At 42.6% G+C, this 22,093-nt stretch overlaps 1 protein-coding gene across 2 annotated transcripts in view; it reads left to right on the top strand.

Annotated features, from left to right (window-relative positions):
- EZR (ezrin) overlaps positions 1 to 22,093 on the top strand; it is a 51,087-nt gene that overhangs the window by 9,822 nt on the left and 19,172 nt on the right. Inside the window, exons 3-4 of one of the 2 annotated variants that reach the window (XM_041740838.1) lie at positions 16,190 to 16,273; positions 21,336 to 21,431. In XM_041740838.1, coding sequence (XP_041596772.1) covers positions 16,190 to 16,273; positions 21,336 to 21,431 — 180 coding nt within the window. Of the gene's footprint in view, positions 1 to 16,189; positions 16,274 to 21,335; positions 21,432 to 22,093 lie in introns of those variants that run through there. The other variant, XM_041740845.1, reaches the window with a different exon arrangement.

Below are 22,093 nucleotides of genomic sequence, written 5' to 3'. Positions count from 1 at the left end.
TCCACCCTTTAGTAAGTTTTATTTTACTTACTAGAACTTAGTTCTATCTATAACAGTGTTAGATACTTGCGTTTGGTTTTGTTGGGTGTGTGTGTTTGTGGGTTGTTTATGTTTTGTTTTTTGTGATTTTCTTTGCTGGCCACAAAGCAAGATGCAAAGTAGTTAAAAAAGAAAACCATCATTACCGGCTTCAGGAACAAACTTTGAGTTCTTGCTTTTTTGGCCTTATTAAATTATTGCTTATTGGTATGTAAACATGCTTGCCTCTTAGAAGCTATTCTGGATGAGCTTCTCACGTCCCTGTGCCCGTCCCCCTTACCTGTGAAACACTGTCCAGGGGATCTAGCACAGAGGTTATGCTGAGGCCAGGCAGGACATCCCGGCACGGGAAGCTCCTGGCCCTGTGCCTAGCGCCGAGGACAGTATATGGAGAGGGACTCAACTTGTCACTACTAAATTCTTATCTGATTAAAAACTTTTGTATTTCATGATGGGCATTCTTTTTTCTCATGTAGCATTGTATTGCAATAGAATTTACCTTGCATTTTTGTCCCTTTACTCCCTCAATGAACATCAGCCCCCATCCCTAACGTTCACTTGTTCATTAACAATTAGAGTACCTGCTCTGTGCCAGTTCTTAGTTCCCGGAGGTACACTGGTTGACAAAAAGGGGGAAACCCCTGCTTCCAAATCCTTAACATAAAGTCAGGGAGTGATAGCAACACTGCTGTTGGTTTTTTTCATCCAGGCTTTGCCAAAAGGTAGAGATGCTTTTAATTCTCACTCTTTGTTGAGTGAAGAGTTAAAACCACTGGACAGACTGACTTTGTTACTGGACAGAGTGTGGTTTACTTTTGTCTGTTTGTTGTTGTTTGGTAAATCACTCATGCACTGGACAGTGAGCCAGGATACTTCTCTAAGAAGTGTATCCTAACAAGTATCCTACTTGTTTTCAAGTAGGTTTGATGATAAGCATGTCATCCTTTGTCATACCCACATAGATTCTATCATCATTTCTCAGATATTGAGATTCAGGGAAATTAATTTTTTGAATGATATTATGGGTCTTGGATCATTACTGCATGTATAGATTTCATGAAAAATACTTCTTAGAAGGAGATCCAGCCATGTTTATTATGTTTTTAAAGAGAAAATTGAACCACAAACCACTGCGTAAAAACTTAGAACGTAAATATTATATTGGAACCACCTCTTATTTATGAAAAGCATCATGTATAATAGTAAAGTATTCTTGTTGAGGTGTCTCATTGTCTTGGTTAAATAATTATGGATATTGCTTCTTGTTGTTCAAGTATCTGCTTACATAATACATTGCTATTTGGGTGAGACTTTTAAGTGGGACTTAGATGGGGAGATAGGGTGGGGAAAACTTGATGTTTGTTAAGAAACTGGCCAAACAGGGCAGTTTGGAAATACAGTGTGATGACAAGGCTGCAGAGGGCATAAGACAATTTGAACAATTCAACTGTAAAAATATTTTTTTTTTAAGATTTTATTTATTCATGAGAGACAGAGGCAGAGACATAGGCAGAGGGAGAAGCAGGCTCCTTGAAGGGGGCCCGATGTGGGACTGGGTGTCTCCAGAACCAAAGGCAGACGCTCAACCACTGAGCCACCCAGGGGTTCCTAAAAAGATTTTTTTGAGACAATGAGGGATAATTGAATATTGATTGAATTTTAAATATTAAAATGATAGAAGTACGGTGAGTGTGTAACTTATGTACTCAGTTCTTTAGGGCTATGTATTGAAGTTTTTGCAATTGAAATGGTCCTGTGGCAGCCTAAAATAAGCCAGCAAAAATTGTTTTAAACTGGTGGGAAGAATTGATGAATCAAGGATGTTAGGAAGTTAATGGTGTCCAGCTGCATGAAAGTACGTGAAGAGGGGATGGTGTCCATTCTCTCTACTTTTGTGAATGTTCCAAATTTTACAAAATAAAGTTTGTTTTATAAAGGCACGTTATAGGGGTGAAAAGATTTTGTCACTTTTCCAAATGGACAAACGTTTGAGTGTGGTGGGAGGGCAAGTGGGAAGGGACATCTCTGCTTTGGGATCTGGAGTCCCCTGGAGGGAGCCTGAGAACCCTTCGAGCTCCTGCTGAGCTGCTCTAGGAGGATCCTTGAGTAGACGCCCCCCCCCCTTTTTTTTTCTTGATGCCCCTTTTCTTGGGAGAGCTTTGGTGTTCTGATTAGATGGGTGCCTGATTTTTACCCCATCTGGACTGTCTCACCTCCCACATACATATTTTACTCAAGGGAACCTCCAGTCACAATTGCAGTTCATTTGAAAACACAGAGCTGTTTATTCCTAGCTAGTTCCACTGTTTCCCACGATCTTGGCGGGAGGAGGTTGTGCAGTGCCCTCCGTGCCCCGACTGGAAATAGGTCATCGCCTCAATGGCAGCTTTTGCAGAGATGAAAATTGGAAGTGAGCATAGCAAAGTTTGGGGCATTCTGGAACAGGGTTTTGTGCAGCCAATTTGAAGGCTGGCTTTAGAGGCTGGCTTGCCATCCCCACTGGGGCCTCAGGCAGGTGGGAGGGATATGGCCACAAGCACAGCAGACCTGAACTTGTGGGGGGTGGGGAGCTCTTGAGTGGGCCTCTGGCCCTTACTCCCATTAATTAATTATGTGTGTAGTTGTGATCTGTCTTGGACCTGACGTACTGGATCTCAACCAAGTATAAATTGAGAATTTTGTTTTTGTTTTAGTATAATTTCAGAAACACTGGGCGGTTTAAATAAGTTTTGTTGAAATGTTTCTGTGTGAATTTTGTAAACTTACTGATTTAGTAGGATTTTTTTTTTAAAAGCTATTGAAGTCTTGCTCTGTATTTTCAAAGATGACCAAAGTAAAGCCGCCTTGGTCAGGTTTAAATATATTTTGCCTAAGCTTCTTACAGGACAAATGTTCTGTAACGAAATATTACTGCACATGGGATTTTTAAAAAGATTTTGTATTTTAAAATAATCTCTATACCCAGCATGGGCTTGAACTCACAACCCCGAGATTGAGTTGCACGCTTTTCAGACTGAGCCAGTCAGGTGCTCCTATTGCATATGTGATCTTAACCAGGGGCAAGGATTTATAAAGGAAATGGCACAAGATTTAAGTATGATTTAGCTTACATGTCCTTCACTAAAACAACAGGTTAGTGAAGGATTTCCACTGCTCGGACATTACCATTTTTTGATAGTTACTCCCAACCAGGTTAGAAAGGTAAAACCCTTGAGAGACTTCTAACTTTACAAAGAAAACAGTACATTCCAAGTGGGTAGTGAAGTCTAATATATAGGCCTTTAATTTCCTGTATTTTATGAGCCTAGAATGAAACATCATTGCAGTAGGTGATAGCCATGTTGGTCCTGTCCCTTTTGTCTTTTATGGGATCCTAAGTTGGTGGATATAATTAACCTCCATTTTCAGTGAACTAAATTGGTGAAGTATGTATGACACATCAGGCAAAACTGAAGTCACATGTTACAGAATCAAGACTTCACACGCCTATTAGCTCAAGAGAAAGTGACCTTGGAGTAGGGAGAAAAGAAGGATGTAATCTGTGTCTTGGAAAGAAATTGTTTCTTCCCCTTTCCTAGGCTAGGTGTCGAAGCCTGACGGCCAGTCCAGTGCCCATATTGAATCTGCACAGAGAGTGCATGTCTTTCCTGGTGTCAGGGTGGTTCCTGCTTTTAGACTCTCACTAGAGACCTAGTAGGTTCAAGGAATAGGATTTAAAAGCCCTCAGCCCATAGGAGGAAGCCCCAGTAGTCATCTGCACCACAGGTGAGTGGAGCTTGGGTGACAGTGAGGACCCTTCAACTTGTCAAAGCCTGAGTCCACGGACGGTGGTGAGAACTCAGCACGAAATGTTCCCAGCCCAGTTTTCAAGTTAGAGGGAACTGACCTTCTTTTTAATGGGGCTGCTCAGAGAGTTCCTTTCTAACTGAGGTTGTGATTTTTCTCTAGTTATAATGAGTACAAACAGGACTGGTTTGTCTGCTTTTTGTCCGCTGCACTGCGAGACAGGAAGTGGGTCTGGGGGCAGGAAGTGACTCACTTTCCAAGGCAGAAGGAGCCATTTAGAAAGACCTGGGGTTTCATTACCTGCTCCTAAAATTATGTGATGGATATCAGTTGATCTGGGCTCTTCCCTGTGTATCTATACTTTTATATAATTTTCATTCTGGAATTTGGAACAAACTTTTCAGAATTAAAAACCATTGACTTGTATTGAAAGTCGCAATGTTTCAGGGATAACATTTAAGAGCCATATACATATAAACAAATATTTTTAGTAGCTGATTATCAGAAATTGAGGCAGTTGCATACACCTTTCTGGGCCTGTTTCCTCAGCCTTTAAAAGAAAGGGATGTGATGAGCACTGGGTTTTATATGCAACTGATAAATCATTGCACGCTACATCAGAAACCATGTACTTTATGTTGGCCAATTTAAATTTTTAAAAGAGGGGAGAAAAGAGGTTGGACGAGGATAACTTTTCCCCTCACCAAGTAGTACCCACTTAGAATCAGCCCACAAAATAGTTGGACCTTGTCACTAGTTTAGTTGTCCTTAACAACATGTACGTTTATAAAACAAAAATATATCAAATATAACATGTAGATGAATGTAACTTTAGGAAAGTTAAGAAAGGAGGTGAGGGATAGATATGTGGCACTTTTATGATTAAATTACCCTCAAAATTCCTTAAAGTGGTACTGAGTTCTTTGTTACAATGAGGTAGGTGCCCACCTCATGGTGTTACGACGCTCTTGGGGTGGGAGGCAGGGGCCTCCCCCATATTTTCATGTTAAAATTTAAGCATAAATTTCCTAGAACTAAGGGCTGGTTAACTGAACTGAGAAAGTCGACTTACAGCCACTTGGTTTGTAATGGAGTTGAGCTTGCTCTTTTGTCATTTAACTCTGTGATTATGACCATACTTTTCATTAGTAATTAGCACCCAGGCAAATGCTGACCAGTTACTGCTCTTTTACACCCTATCTAGAAGGAATAGGAGAGGAGGGCAGTGGTTTGCTTTAATCCTGAAGAGTAATGACCCAGCCTGAGGCACTAGATTGTTGCAGTTAATTTGGTTTCTTGATAGATTCCCTCCCTCTTCGCCGCCCCCCCGCCCTCAGTCTTCCATTAACTGTTAGCATCAGCCAATTTCGAATTGTCCTGCTGGGGAGGTGACCACCATCAGCAGGATAGAGTATCTGGAGCCCTGTGCTGGGCACTAGCCATGTCACCCAGTCCTTCTCTGTGACTCAGTGGTTCATATTTCCAGGAATAGTGGGACCACCCATCCGTGATTCCTAGGAAGGTTATAGGAATTACTGTGAACTGTGGGCCAGCACTTTGACCTCTGTGGAAGTACTAGATAGTGGTTATTAGAGTTGTCACAAGTGTACTCTTGTCAGCCCTAACATTTGATGATTTTATTATTATTACTAGGCAATAAAAGGCTAGTATATTGTCCTAGTTTTGTATAACTATTTGAAAACTTTTATCAAAAGGTGAGCTTTAAAAAAAGTGAGCTTTAGATCTGTTCTACCTGTCTGTCTTCAATGGTTGCTGTGCTACGGACAAAACTACGATGCATAGAATTTTTACTGAACTGCCTGACCATTTTTGTTCTCATTAGTTCCAGACTTTTTGCATTTGCAAAGCTAGGTGACCAGTTTTCTTTGGCATCTGGAAATTTTCCAACGCCTAAAAATCAAGCCAGTTCACTGCTACTCTGTCTCTTTCATCTTGAAAGAGATTATAAAATGATGCAGTTTGGTACAGTTTAGGTGTAAGAAACAGAGGCGCTTGAAAGAAAACAGCAATATTGTAAGTCATTATCCATTGATTTACAGATTTGCCATTAGCAGTATCTTATTAGTGAGGTGTATTTTTACTGTTATTTTCACATTATCTAAAGGTCAGTAAACCTCAAGAAGTCTGGTATTAGGAGCTAGCACTTAAACATCTATCTCTGGAATTTTAAACTTTGAGTCCAGCCTGCTCTGGGCATGTGGTGACCTGTGGCTCCCTCTGGTAGTGGGAATGTTGAAGGAGAGGAGGGAACCCAGGATGATGATGATGGTGCTTTTGCCAGTGCAGTGTCAGGTCACTATGGCCTTTACTTCATTTAATGCAAAATCATATTTTAAAGACCTCACTTCTATTTTACTTGTCCTCTCTCTGTACTGCAGTGTTTTTGCTATTTTGGTAAATACTTCCCCATAGCAACCTGTTGGTTTTCCTTTGGCCTCTCTATTCTTAAAGGAATGGTGTACAACAGGGTGGTTTCTGGACTGCCTTTCTTGAATAAAAGTTGGGGTCTAATAATGCTTATTAGAAACTATAACAATGTAAAATATGGCCAATGAATTTTCAGGGGCAGCTAGTTCTGTATAGTTTTGTTGTTTATATAAACATTGTTACTGGGAGCAGCAATGCCCATTTTAACTAAGAGAAACATTTTACATCATAGGAGGAAACAAAGTTACCTTTTCAAATAGTAGCCTTTACTTTGACCTCCTAAAAAGGGCTGGTGATATGGAGAGAGAAAAACTCAAAAATAAAATCCACTTGCCCTAATGGCTTTCCGACTTTGCTTTCTTTGGCTGAATTCACGTGTCTGCATTTCTGCACTAAGCTGATGCAGGTTTGCTAAGCTAATGGTAATGTTTTACAGAAGCTCTCTATTTGTTAGCCAGCAAATGTGAGAGAGAACCGCTGCGTGTCATAGCTGATATTAGGATTTATTGAGTTGGAGTATTGTTCATAATGACCTGATTTTTATCTTAAAGATAAGATTAAGATCCAGAGAGACCACCAAATAGGGTACTGCTGGGATATGGAGTCTATGGGATATGCAGGCACAGGTCTGTAACTGTACTCCAGTTTTAGTGAATGAAAATTTAACAGATTTTCATATGATGGATTATATATAAATAGTAACCGTAAATGCATTAATTTTGCCAAAAGGTGCTGTGGCTTTTTGTATGTTTGGGATAATAATCTCTTTCCCTGATGAGAACAGTGGCTCTCCCGGGGTGGCCTTACCTGTGAGCTTGGTGGAGCTGTAGACTTACGGGCTCCATCCCAACTTACTGAGTCAGAGACACTCTGGGCCTGGGGCCCAGAAAACTGAGTCAACAAGCTCTTCAGGTGATTCTTCTGCATGTTCAGGTTTGAGAACCACTGCCTCCAAGGAGCACTGAGGGCCCAGGGAATAGTTTATAAGGGGCAGCTGGCTATATTTCCCAAACCATTACTAAGAGACACAAGACTTTGTAAAACATGTCTGCTATTGCCACGTCTCTCGGTGTAGCAATGGACAGGGCTCTGGAGGCATTTGTTAATCCAGGAAAGTCTAAAATATAAAGGTAATGTTCATTTAAAATCATAAAATCATTTCATATCATGTATATTGGTACCTAAATTGAGTAGCTACCTGTAGCATGCTTGGCACCATTGAAGTTCAGTGTGGAACGGAAGACTCAGCCCCTGCTTAAGATTAGGAAAAGAACATGATTTACTTGGGAGAACCCTGAGCAAGAGCCCCTGGGTTCTCACCTCTGCTCCTCGGTGGGACAGCTCTCAGTGCCCTTTCCTCATTTGTGGGGTGAAGTAATCACCTAGAATTCGTGATGGCTAGAAAGACTGCTGGCTTCAGGAAAATAAGCCTGGGAAAGGATTCAGAGTGTTTTCTACTGTGTTCACATTAGTTTGTTTGGCAACTGGGATCTTCTTCCTGAAGACAGTATTTTCATTTACAACTAAAAACAGTAAATTTAAATTTAAATATTTTTTAAAATTAGTTTTCCTGAGTTGCCTGACTGGCTCAGTCACTGGAGCATGGGACTCTTGATCTTGGTTGTGGGTTCAAGCCTCACATTGGGTCTGTGGAAATTACTTATAAATAAAACCTTTTAGGGCAGCCCAGGTGGCTCAGCAGTTCAGCGCTGCCTTCAGCCCAGGGCCTGATGATCCTGGAGACCTGGGATCGAGTCCCACATCAGGCTCCCTGCATGGAGCCTGCTTCTTCCTCTGCCTGTGTCTCTGTCTCTCTCAGTGTGGGTCTCTCATGAATAAATAAAATCTTTACAAAAAAATAAAAATAAAACTTTTTAAATTCATTTTCTTTTATCTTTGTTTCCCACCAAAGAATTTTTATTCATATCAATTTGAATACCACATTATGTCAAACACCTTGTTTTCCAGCTGTTTCATATTTTACATCACTGAAGTAACATGAGCTAGCTACTAAGATACTCAACCTGAATGTCCATCAGCTGATGAATGGATAAATAAAAGTGATGTATCTGTGCAGTGGAATATTATTTGGCAATAAAAAAGGAATGGAGCACTGGTACAGCCTATATAGTATGAATGAATCTGGAAAACAGGCTAAGTGATGGAAGGCAGTGGCAAAAGGCCACATGTTTATGAGTAGTGTCAAGAACAGGGTAATCCATGGAGACAAACCGTAGATGGGTGGTTCTCAGGGCGAGGGAGGAAGAGTATTGGGAGGGGTGACTGCTAATGGGCACCAGGTTTCTTTGAGGGAAATGAAATGCTCTAAAATTAGATAGTGGTGCTGGTTGCATAACTCTACTGAAAACCACTGAATTGCACGTTTTAAGTGGGTGAATTATGTGTAAGGTATATTTCAACAAAGCTGTTATTAAAAAAAGAGCACATAATGACTCAACATGAAAATCAAAATACAATAGTCTCTATTCAGTTACGTGAACCAAAGTAGTATCTCAGAAAACTGTTATAACTCATTTATTATCTGTTGTGAGAATTTCTCCTTGACCCACTCCCCTGCTTCCCCTATTTGTAGGAGAATGTTTACTCTATCTACTTCCTATCAGAGCATTTCTAAGTATTTGAAAGGTCTTATCCAAATATTTGAAAGCTGTTGGAAATTGCTGAAGGGGCACCTTTGGGAGAGGGCTGGAATGTTGGAAAACAGTGTTGACATTTTGAAGTGATTATGAAAGGTCAAGCTCTCAGTGTAATCTTGGTGGTGCTTGGATAGTTCTACTCAGACTAATTTTTTAGTAAATGCAGGTGCGATAGTATTGAGACTAATCTGTTATCACTGAATCCACTGCCTGAAATTCAAACATTAGAATGCAATCATTTGTATTTCCCTTTCTATTTTATTTTTTTTTAATTTTTATTTATTTATTTATGATAGTCACAGAGAGAGAGAAAGAGAGAGGCAGAGACACAGGCAGAGGGAGAAGCAGGCTCCATGCACGGGGAGCCCGATGTGGGATTTGATCCTGGGTCTCCAGGATCGCGCCCTGGGCCAAAGGCAGGCGCTAAACCGCTGCGCCACCCAGGGATCCCTCCCTTTCTATTTTAAATGGTTTTCCTGATTCTTAAGTATATAGGAAAATCTCTGTAAACTTTCTTTTCCCCCTGTAGCATTCTGGCTCCTAAAATGAGATCTGATTGCCTTGTCCAAGCAGACATACCTGCTTGTTGGCCTATAAAGTTTGTGGAGGAATTGGTCTTTTGAATGTTTCCTTCTTGTCTTGGTCTTTAGTATGGTATGAGTTTATTCTGCAAAAAGTGTGATTAGAGAGGTAATTTTAAATCAACTTTCTTTAAAGTATTTCAGAAGGAAATGGGCACTTCCTAAGATTGGATTTATTTACTCAAACAAGGGAAAGAACCAGGAGGTCCTTTGGCAGCACCAAATCCAGCAGTCATACATAGGTTAGAAAGTGAAACAGTATTTCATCGTCAGCTCTGTTTTACATCTCTCAGACTCTTAGAATGCATTTTAGGTACTATTTTGATAAAATTAAACTGGGAAGATTCAGAAATCATGTTTTCCAAATTGTATTCTAAACCCTCCTGGTGTCCTTTGGGATATTCTGTGGGTAGACTAGTTTGGAGGATCCTGACAAGGCCGCCATCCAGGGATTTTGTGACAAAGACATTAACATAGCAAAGACACTCAAAATTCTTTCTGTTAAAGAAGGAAACAGAACCAGCCTTAACTTATGTGACCTCAAAATAGCCCCCTTTGTGTCACCTCTTTGCTCCCTCTCTTCTGATGATATTCCAGAGACCAGCACAGCCTTGGACTTGGATGGTGTGAGAAGCCACTCAGATGATTTTTAAGTTCCAGAATGTTACAGTTGGGAGAATCCTTACAGATAAAACATTTTTAGTTACAGTACTTCATTTTACAAATGAGGGGAAGTGCTTTCGTCCAGATGTGGCCCACTGGGCAGGGATTGCCTAGGGAGGTAGGTCCTGTCCACCTACCTGTGCTCAGGCCTGTGCTCATGATTGCTCAATTTTTTTGGGGGGGAGTTAGCAGAGGGGACAGTTGATTTGTTTTAAAAGTGTAAATTGTTACTGAGTTTATTAAAAACCAGATTGTAGTTTAACACCTTTACGTTCTCTTATTGGAAAAAAAGATGTCAGTTGCATTGGAGCAATAAAACCTGTACTACCCTGTGTCCAGCCAGAGAACTACATTTTGCCTCCTGGAAATGTGAAAATAGGTGTGAGCTTTTCTTTTTACCTATGAAAACACTCTCCTAGCCAGCTTTTAGTAGTATCACACAGCTATTTTTCTTATGAATCTTCGCAGTCCATCCACACACCTTCCTTAAGAAGGAGTCGACCCACCTATTCTCACAGTGCTACATTTCGGTTGCACCCCGACATGTCCCCTTGTGCTGTTGGACGTTAGACCAAGCATTTCAGAAGCAGAAGGACCTCAGGACTTCTAGTCCAGACCCTTGGCTTGCAGTTCAGGGGGTGAGGCCCAGTGGGAGGAAGTCCTCAGGCTGCAGCACCAGCTCTCAAACCCAGGTCCCTTTGGCTGCATTCTCTTCACTGTTTCAGTGATCCCTGAGTGCAGTGGGTCCTCAGAATCTTTTGTTTGGCTTTAAAAAATATAGGTTCTTGGGCTAAGGCCCAGAAACTTTTGGGTGTTTGAAAGGCTGCTCTGGGGATTCCAGTACTTGGGCCTTTGAAAACAACTATGGTGAATGAGAGCTATTCAAAGCATGTCTCTCTCTCTTGTGTTGTAAGTGACTGAAGGTCAGAGGAAGTCTGACTCCCTCTGTCCCAGGGCCCTCAAGGTGCCCGGGGCACCCAGTAGGTATTTGGTCCTTGTGGAGTGAGTGAGCTCCAAGGGCATGCCAGGTGCCTGCTAGCTAGGGCTGGCTGGGAACAGTGAAATTCGTCGGCATATGGTGTCATAGTCTTGAGCTGAGCTTAACCCGTAAGAACAGCAAATAGAATTTTTTAGAGTAGATTATTAAGCAGAGGGAGGACAGAGACAACATTACAATTAGATTTGCATTAACTTCATTAACTAAGGCAAAAGTAGGTTTATGTGTTAAATTCCTGCATCGCATATCCTGTGCATTCTCTAGAGGCGCGGTGCATATACCTGGGGGACAGTAGTCACGGTCACGCAAAGAAAGCACACGTGGCATTTTGCTTAGTTCTAAGAATTTTTGCTGGTAGTTTTATTCATATTTTAGAAATGAACTTAAGTTCATTTTGATTTTTGTTTCTAAAACATTTCTTTCAGATCCTAGCAGATATACTGACACTCTAATAATCAAAAACTCACCTGTCTTACTGAAATGAAAGCACAATTTCCCTACTAAGTGAGGCTACTGAGGCAAAAAGAAGATTTTTTTTTTTTTTGCGAAATATGGCCAGTGTGGAAAATAGGCATTAGATTCATTAGAACCTCATTTCCCTGGATGGTTCAGGTATCTTCCTTAGTGTGTTTTCTTGACTTGGGTCTAAAGTCCTCTTACTCTAAAATTCTGACACAGTATATAGCCAGAGGAAGACCTCATTATTTTTAATCTGTGGAGTTTAAAAACCTATCGTTAACTCCATTATCTAAACTTATTTATGAATTCCCATTACACACAGGAGGATGCAGTTAAGTCTGGTTCCTTCAGTGTTCTAACATTTTAGAACTTTTAGTAGAACTTTCAGCATGGCTTTGTCTCAGCATGTGGAAGAAACCTGAATTATTAAACTACCCTACACTGTCATCTGCATGATATGTGTGCGCGTGCACGCACGCTTGTGTATGTGAATGCCTGTGTATTCAGTGGAGGTATGTGAGCAAAACTAAACTTTAACCATCATCATCCCCAAACAAAGCAGAATGTTTAACAGGTTTTCAATATTTTGTCGGGCCTGAGAGAAACACTGCCTTTTGGGGTTACATTTTCAGTGACTGCGTACTCTATATATACACACTCATATCACATTTTACTACGGGATTTTGTTGTCTTCAGCAGATGTTGCCTTTGATAAGAAGTGGGGGTAATTACCAAGACAATAAAAATTGCAAACCACACATTCTTTCCCTGGCCTTTGCATGTGGTTTGGATGTGTGTGGTGGTATGTTTTAAGCCTCTGGACCTCTGGGGTTTTTGTGGGACCATCCTCACATTCATCATGCAGGACCCTACAAACCCACTTGATTTCTGTGGCAGCATTGCAGATAATGGGCATCAGCTTCCATCCAAGTTCTAAAAAGATTGCTTACTATGGAAATTTAACTTTTTTTTTAGAGAGATTTTATTTATTCATGAGAGGCAGGCAGAGAGAGAAGCAGGCTCCCCATGGGGAGCCCAATGCGGGACTCAATCCTAGGCCCCCAGGATCATGCCCTGGGCTGAAGGCAGAGGCTCAACCACGGAGCCACCCAGGCGTCCCACTTACTATGGAAATTTAAGACAAAGATAATTAAAAAGGAGAGTTGGGGGGCGCCTGGGTGGCTCAGTCAAATACCCGACTCTTCATATTTTGGCTCAGGTCATGATCTGGGTCCTGAGATCAAGCCCAGTGTCCTGTCAACCTCTGCTGGGCGTGGAGCCTATTTGTGATCTCTCTTCCCTCTCCTGCCCCTGCCACCTGTTTGCGCGTGTGAGAGCTTGTATGTTTGTGTGTGCGATCCCTCTCTCTCTCAGAAAAGGAGAGTTGGGTTTTAGACACATTTTCTTAGTTGCTAAAGGTCTGATTTCTTTGAAAGCTCCTGTATAAGTGGATCAAAATGTATATAAATGGTCCATCTGAGTAAATGCTTCTTTTATTTTATTTTATTTTATTTTATTTTATTTATTTTATTTTATTTTAGATTTTATGTATTTATTTGTGAGAGAGAGTGAGCACGAGCAGGGGGAGAGGCAGAGGGAGAAGCAGACTCTCCATTGAGTGAGGATCCTGACCTGGGGCTTGATCCCAGGACCCTGGGATCATGACCTGAGCTGAAGGCAGATGCTTAACTGATGGAACCACCTAGGTGTCCTTGTGAATGCTTCATTTTAAACACTGATAGAGGTTTATGCTATATTTCAGTATTTCATTTTTAAAGATCTTTAAAGTTGAAAATAATCTTAGCAGGCTTTGTAAACTCAACTCTTTGACCTGATGAAGGCAGTGCCCTGTTGTGGTCCTCAGTCTGGGTAGCATCCTCCCCTCTCCTCGGCATGTGGAAATGGTGTGGGGGGGGGGGCACTTTTAGATTCCCCCAGCGACTGGGGACACCTGTGTTTAGGAGGAGGCGGGGTCATGGATGCCCTCGATAGTCTTGTAGAAGGAACGCCTGCACCCAGCGTGCCAGTCAAACCCTCTGTGCAGGGACTAGTCTCACTCGAGACTAGGACATCGGGACTAGTGCAGGTACATGTGTACCCATGATGCGGAGCAGCTGCGCCACAGGCTGCCAACACATTGTTCCTCACGTGTTGCGTAGGTTCATGAGTCCTCTCTCAGCCTTTTAGCTCGGAGTGGTAGAGCATGCGCTCTATGTGAATATACATATACATCAACAAAATTGACTAGACTTTTAATTTTAGGGGCATTTTTGCAAATAAGGAAAGTCCTGATGTGTCCCCAGATCAGATCTGGGAATTACTCCTTTTGACAAGGCCAAGGGACCAAACAATGGAGAAAAACCTATTTCCTATTTGTCTGAATTGTGTTTATTATCGCAATGCCAGAAAAAACCTGATCATCAGGCTTTCCATCTCAATTTGAAGCTATGTACCAGGCTTCATGGTAGCCTGTGGGTGTTGGAGCTCACAGAAAGGATTCTCTGGGAAGGCCAGACCAACCAGAACTTGGCAGCATGGCCATGTTGGAGCAGCAGACGGCAGATGGGGTCTTCGTGGTGGCAGGTGTGGTTTATAGAGGTTAGGGAAACCGTCTCATCATGCTTAATTTTCAAGAGGTTTACTTACTACTGGCTTGTTACATCCATCCTCTTTGGTTTTTTAAGGAGTTGTATCAACTTTGAGTCAAATGTGAACCTGATCCAAACCTTAGAAATAGTTTTTTTCTATATTCCTGTTAATCAGTTTGCAGTCAGTTAATCAGCAAAGCGAATCTAAGGTCCTGTATTTGTGAGCAACCCCCACCCCTCACCCAACCAACCCAGTTTTGGATGTGATATATTTTTGTAGGCTTATGAATGTGTAATTGGAGCTGCATTTGTCTCCTGGAATATTTGACTTTGGGCCTGTTTTTTCATCTCTAATATGTGCATTCAGGACCATAATTAAATATCTTTTATACTTCATAACAGCCATTTTGTGATTTAAAAAAAATTATTGGGGATCCCTGGGTGGCGCAGCGGTTTGGCGCCTGCCTTTGGCCCAGGGCTTGATCCTGGAGACCCCGGGATCGAATCCCACATCAGGCTCCCAGTGCATGGAGCCTGCTTCTTCCTCCGCGTGTGTCTCTGCCTCTCTCTCTCTCTGTGTGACTATCATAAATAAATAAAAATTAAAAAAAAAATTATTGCCAGCAGGAAAAGAAAGAAACTTAAGTTTTTATATCTTAATCGGAGAATTTAAAATATACCTCATCTTCTGTGTAAGCTTGAATTTTTTAATTTGTAGACTTGATATTGGAGGGGAGACTTTTCTTAAAATCCTGGAAAATTATGCCTCATTTGTCTTTGCTGTCAGAGAACCTTTAAAATACAGTGGATTTGTGTCAGAATATTTCTTATCAGTCTTGAGGGTTAGAAGAAACAATCCATGAAGATGGATTTTTTTTTTTTTTGAAGATGGATTTTGTTCCTAACATAGGAGCAATGTGTGCTGAATGTGTGTTGCGCACCGGCTGGACCTGTGGACCTCTGTCAGCAAAGTCTTGGCCCTCTTACTCTGTCCTTGTGATGTTTACCTCCAAGTCAGGAAGAATTTAGGGTATATGTGTATCCAGCTACTTACATATTTCTCTCGAAAAACGTTTCTTAATCTTGAGCATTACCGTTGCTGTGTGGCTGTGGTGTTTTCCTTTGGGACAGTGATACAAAGATTGGTCAGTTTTGAGTTTTCTCAAGTGATAATTTGAAAATTACCTTGAAGTGAATTTTTTAAACTCAGTGTGAGTTAGAGACTTCTTTAAGGCTGCTCCCTCCTCACCCACGTCTCAGTGTGGTCACCTTGTGACCTGGCCATCCCATGATACATCCATCCCCACATTTTACTTCCGTCCTCTGCCTAGAGGCTTTGCGGGTTTGCAGCGAGGGGGTGTGTACCATTTTGCTTGTCATGTCTTTCATTTCTGAAGCAATTCTCCATGTTTTTACCATCTTCATAACTGGCATTTTAAATTGTGGCGGGACGTTCTCTCTGATGGGTCTTTAGTCGTCTGACCATTTCCCTTTTCACTATTTAGTTGCCAGTGTTTCTGAACATGCTGGTATATATCGCTCCTTCTCTGAATCCTCAAGGCGGCATGCCACCCCACGGTGCCTTCCTTGGCTGTCATGAGGGTCAATACGAGCTGGTTAAAAAAAAAAAAACTACATTAATGGTTATCAATGTCTTTTTGTAGAAAAACAGCTTAGACCAAAGTGTGAGTGTGCTTTTATTAAAGCAAATTGGGTATACCCTTGAGTCCAAGCTGTGAATGTGCCGAGACTCCTCACCCATCTACCGCCGGCTACAGTGTGTGAGTGTGTGCATGAATGTGTGTAAGTGTGTGCATGTCGTGACAGCATAAAAATGGATGTCAGTGGGGGAATTTACTCCTGCTGTGTTGCTAAGTAGCTTTGAGTTTTTGTGGAAGGTTCAGAAGACTTATTAGGAGGAAGGAACACTTAGTTAAGTGTAATTCATTTTGTTCTGTTTTTTGTTTTTAGATCAATGTCCGAGTTACCACCATGGATGCGGAGCTGGAGTTCGCCATCCAGCCAAATACAACAGGAAAACAGCTTTTTGATCAGGTTGGTCTCTATGAGCTTAGGAGAGAATTCCCATTTAGGAATTTTTTTTTTTTTTTTTGCAGAATGTATTGGTTAGCTTGCTTCTCTTTGTGGAGGAGGACATTTCCCCTCCATCCAGGGGGTTCACCCATCCTAAACACTCTGCAGGAGTTCCTGTTCACACCCTTGTGAAAAGAAACATACGGAATGCTCTGAAGTCTTCTCCAGCACAGTGCCACATTCAAAAGCTCTAGCTCCCATCCACCCACCACCAGGGGTGTTCACGGTCACCCAGCAATGTTGATGTCCTGCCATCTGGTCAGCAGGTCAGGGTGCAGTGAGGGCCAGACACTGCCTGGAATCAAGCAGGCCACAGGTTCCATCTCCAAGTGTGGCATCTGTGAGCACACTCAGGAGTCAGCAGATGATCCTCCCTAGCTTGAGCTAGGGCAACAGATCACATGTATATACTTGTGTATTTCTTCTTGAGACCTGAGGTGAATGCAGAGTTTTGATAATCGTGAGCGAGCCAGAAAGCTGTGATAACTCCTCCATGGAACAGTTCCAAGTTTGAGAACACAATCTGCTTCTCTGAGCTGAGTAAATTCTGCTCTGGGGCCAAGGATCCAAGAGGGCAACAGGAGCAGACATGAGTTTGCATTCCCTTGAGCGATAGCCTGCCTCCCTGAGAGGCCCCACTGATAGAAGTGATATTCTATACCCTAGCACCAAACCTGGAAATTGGATTGGGTGCTGATTGGGAAATATGGGAGGTAGAATTCTAGCACATTTAGAAGGTAACAGTGACTACTTCCCATGCTTCATTGTACCTCCTTACCCCCAAAAGTGAGCACCCAGTAGGTTAATATATTCCCCGCCGCCTCAGCCCCTCATGTGTGAGCCAGCTCTAGAGCAGCCACAGGAGCCAGCAGTGGTGCTGGGGTGTGCACGCCAGTCTTCCCCCGGGTGGACAGGGACACCTCGACTCGCCCTGTGCTGCTCTGATGAGGTCATCCCTGGCTCCGCCTTACCCGATAAGGATAAAGGCATTTACTGTTCTGGGTGAGGCTGGACTTGGGGCAAAAATCTAAAGGTTTTTCCTGAAAGATAACCAGAAGTAAGTTAAATAGAGCCAGCTGAGTGCCATATGGTTCAGTGGTTAGAACAGAAATGGGTAGGAGGAGGCCCTTAGTCACCCCAGAGTCCTTGTCTGTAAATGAGTGCTGGGTTGTCCTCAAGCAAGTTTTAGAGCAGAGATAGAAACTCTAGGTTGGATTGGGTATGTCTCAGCCATTTAGCTGCCCTTGCTTCCATTCACGTGTTGCTTCTCAGAAACTTTGTGAAGAGGCCATTAAGAGTCTGGTCCTTCTGCAAGATAGAACTGCTGCTGTTTATTAGAAGATCCTTGTCTCCTTGCAGTCCTTTGGAAGGGGAGGGAGTGGAGAGAGTGGGAGAGGCCTGCCCTGTTCCTTCAAATACTTCATTCAGTGATTCAGTTTTAACTGCACACTCATGTGCTGGGCACGGAGCTTCATATTGCATAGGATTATTATTTCCACTTCTTGATCCAGGGTGCCATGTTGACAGAACTCTACATGTGGCTAAATGCTGAATAATTACATCTAGTTTGGTGTTCGGATTGGTTTTAAGCCAGGCATTTTTCTAATATTAGATGATCTGCTTACCAGTAGCATGGAGCTGTGGATTAACAGGCAGGCATACAAAAAATGGACCCTGAACTCAATCAGTAGATATGGGTTATTTAAAAAGTGCTAACCACATAAATCCAGTCAACATGCCAAGTTTTGATAAGCTCTGTATCTAAATTATTCCAAAGCTCATTAGCCCCATCAACCATCCTGTTCAAGCACCTGTTGTTATTTCCTATCCCAGAAAGTCAAGCCCCTGAATCCATGTGCTAAACAAAAAGCAAGGCCACATCCCATTTTGACCTCTGTTCCCAAGCCATGTTTCCTGCCTGAATCTCCACCAACCCCCATGACAGGTGATGAGATTCCACCACCGATCAATTTCCAGAAAGAGAAGTAATGGGAGATGGATCCTGAACTTCGTCTTCAGCAACAACAACTGGAACACAAAGTTCTCTGACAGTTCACATTTACTTTCTTTACACTTTGGTGTATCTGTCATGAAAAATACACTTGGTGTATACAAAGATACACTTTGGTGTATCTGTCATGAAAAATACCACATAACCTGAGAGCACTAAGGCTGTATAAGTGAGGACATGAAGGCCCAGAGAGAAGAGAATTGCCCAAGGTCCTATAGCATGCTGGGGTTGCTGGGGCAGAGGTTGGCTCCATGGTGTCTTAACCCTACTTGTCTTTTTGAAGATCATTTGTCGATCCTTCCATAGCCTTCCAAGGTAGCATGTAACACAGAACATCCCACCTTCCTGTGGGTAGGTGGTCAGGATGGTTCCTCAGAGGAGCCCTAGGTGTTTCCTGGGGCTCCTTCCCCACACCCCAACCAGGTTGGGCATATTTTCTTCTTAACGTCTTTAGAGTATGTCCTTTCTCTTTTGCTCACTTGATGACCTTCGAGGTCTGCAAAGGTTGTTCTTGGGCCAAACTACCAGTCGTTAGAATATGGTCCTTGAATGGAATAGGTTGAAAGAGACTTTAGAGGTTAGTCTGACGCCTTCTCTCCTACCCTATGAGTTCCTTGAGTCTCTTCTGCACAAACTGACCCGACCCCACCCCAGCACGCTTGCTTTATCTGTGCCTAGATTCTAGTCCAGGGATCTGACCTGATGGAGGGCCTCACAGGCCAGCTGCCACATAGGCAGCCTTCCTGACAGCCGAACAATGCCATTCTGCTACCAAAGTTCCTGAGGTGATGAGAAAAGTATGACTTGGCGTGCCCATTGTTTTCCATCGTCAAAGCATACGTTCCACCTGTCACTTGAGATTGAGTTAAGTGGACCTGTCCCTGCATTTTTTTCTAAAACTACCATTTAAAACACCGCCGAGGCAGAGATAAAGGAACAGACTGTACACCTGTTCACATTCTGCTTCCATGATGTTTATCAGCTTTTGGGTAAGCTAAGGACGTTAGAGGTGTGTTTTCCCAGGAATATTGGATTTCCCTTATAAGGACTTACAGTTTGATTTTTAGAACAGACTGAAGGAAAGCAGATTAGGTTAATTCAATTGTGCCATTTTGAGGAAGCCATAGGAAGAGAAGTAAGGCTTTGAAATGTGCTGTAGACAGTTAGCCTGGAATAATTAGGTGGAAGATTCCGTGGAGACATTTGGCAGATTGGGGCATGCAGGGACAGGCTTTTCACTGAGTGAGTGAAGGTCCTGGATTATGTCCATGGCATAGTTCCAGAGTGTGTGATCCGCTGCTTGAAGGGGGCTGACCACATCATAGCAGAGGGAAAGGAGGAATCTGAGCTGTGGCCATGGAAATCAGCGAAGGTCCGACTGGGATGGGAAGGGGAATCAAGCAGACGGGAAGTCATTTCAAACTGGTTAGGAGCCAGGCTTAGGCTAAGGTTGGTGGATGGAGTACAAAGACTAGATTGCTTATGCACGTGGGGCTTGCCTGTACAATTGTGAAACACCCCAAGGAGGAAGGCAAGGCAGGGTTTTATATCCAAATGTTGAAATGGAGGTTTCCAGGGAGTGAGAAATTAGGATTGGTTCTAGAAAACCTGGTCTTGCCATCAGCTACCCTAACAAGACCTAGGCAGGGTTCACAGGAGACTTGGGAGCTTGCACCACACAGTCCAAGTTCTTCACATTGTTGCATGATGGAGCCCTGTCTCCTCTCTTTGGGGTGGGGGTGGGGGGGCAGTAAATGGGGAGGGTGGTCCCTCCCTGGTGTATGGTGAACAGACTCCTGGAGTTCCAACAAGTATTGCTCCCCCAGCAGATGAGAACATAGGTTCAGAGCAGGAGTTTATTTGGAATTTCAGATTTTATTTTAAGCAAGTGTTCCAGATACCTGATTTGTCATTTTTTTAAAGGTTTTATCTATCTATCTATCTATCTATCTATCTATCTATCTATCTATCTATCTATCGGAGAGACAAAGAGAGGCAGAGACTCAGGCAGAGGGTGAAGCAGGCTCCATGCAGGAGCCCGATGGTGGGACTTGATCCCAGAACTCTGGGATCACTCCCTGAGCCGAAGGCAGATGCTCAACCACTGAGCCACCCAGGTGCCCCAGATTTGTCATTTCTCATGTGTTCAGACCTCTTGCCCTTTAAATGTGATAGAAACCATATATTTGAAGAATGACAACCTTTTTATAAAGGCGTAGCATTGCATGTCATGGGATTTAAGCCATGCAAGCAAAGCTCTGGGATTCAGTTGTGATGATGTCTAATAAGTATCCCCAGCAAGTTGCTTTTCGTTTCTAAGACACAAGAATAACCAGTGTGGGATTCTGTGTATAACGGACCACAGGAGACTTTATCTGGTACTGTGGAGAATTTTATTATTTATTTTATTTTATTTTTTTAAGATTTTTCTTTTTTAATTTATGAGAGAGAGAGGCAGAGACACAGGCACAGGCTCCTGCATGGAGCCTGATGGTGGGACTTGATCCCGGCTCTCCAGGATCAGGCCCTGGGCTGAAGGTGGCGCCAAACCGCTAAGCCACCTGGGCTGCTTTAGAATTTTATTATTTATTTTAAAGATTTATTCATTGAGAATGGGCTCACTGGAAAGCAGGGGTAGGCAACCAGAGGAGACCCCAGCGAAGCCATGCTTCACTTTGGTGACTTTCACCCCCCTTTTTCCCATAGGCACACCTGACAGGAGACCTTCACACCTGGGTGATGGTGGCTGGTAGTGTGCTTACTCAGCTGGTTATCTTAACTTGGGAAAGCATGACGGAGCACAGAGGAGGAGGGATGAGAGTTTTTAAGATCTTAAGATTTTGTGAGATTTAAGGTTAATTCTGAATCTGCTCAAATTGTCTGTTAACAATAAATTGTCCGTGGCTCTGGGGAGAATAGCATCTGTTAGCAGCAGGCTCCTGTTGGGGCAGCGTAGGAGAGGCATGCTCTCCTGGCTGCTTCAACCCCTCCCCATCTGCCTGTCTCACACAGGTGGTGAAGACCATCGGCCTTAGGGAAGTGTGGTACTTTGGCCTCCAGTATGTGGATAATAAAGGATTTCCTACCTGGCTGAAACTTGATAAAAAGGTAAGTCAGAGTTAACTATTTACAGGCTGTTGCTTGGTTGTTGGTCTGCTCTGTTAACTTTGAAACCAGAGTACCTCACTCTGTCTTTTGTTTTTTGTTCTTGTTATTTGTGTAAAAGTTTTTATAGACAAAAAAGGTTGCAGGTTTCCAGTAAATGGGGGATATTGGTGGGAAATTAGATCCTGTTTATTCTCCTTACTGCTCACTCATTGAGGCATATGATGGTTAATTGCTTAGCTTTTAGTTGACCTTAGTGTTTTTTTTCCCCCCGATGAGATTGTTAATCTTCTAAACCATGAATCATTCACTGTTTTGTAAGAACCTGTTATTGTTTTGTTTGAACCTGTGGTAGATTATCTTCCAGCTCCAAAGACTGAATAATGCTATTAACAACTGTAAAAGCAAAGCAAAAACTTTAAATGTGTTTTCTCCACACAATTTGAAAATGTTCCCTTTCCCGACCCTGAGCCCTCCTCCCATGTTACAGTAGCAAGTCTGAGGGTTAATTAGCGATGGGAAGGGAGGGCACAGAAGTAGTTTTTAAACGAAAGGGCCATGACCCATGGCTTGACCGGCCACAAGGACAGACACCAATTTCGCAGGTAGGTCTCTAGGCCTCCTGCTTCTAGATTTGAGTTCTCTGGAATGGGCAGCTTCTCCCC

The sequence above is a fragment of the Vulpes lagopus genome, chromosome 2, assembly GCF_018345385.1.
Source record: "Vulpes lagopus strain Blue_001 chromosome 2, ASM1834538v1, whole genome shotgun sequence".
NCBI lineage: Eukaryota > Metazoa > Chordata > Mammalia > Carnivora > Canidae > Vulpes > Vulpes lagopus.
This window is presented reverse-complemented; position numbering and strand designations above follow the sequence as displayed.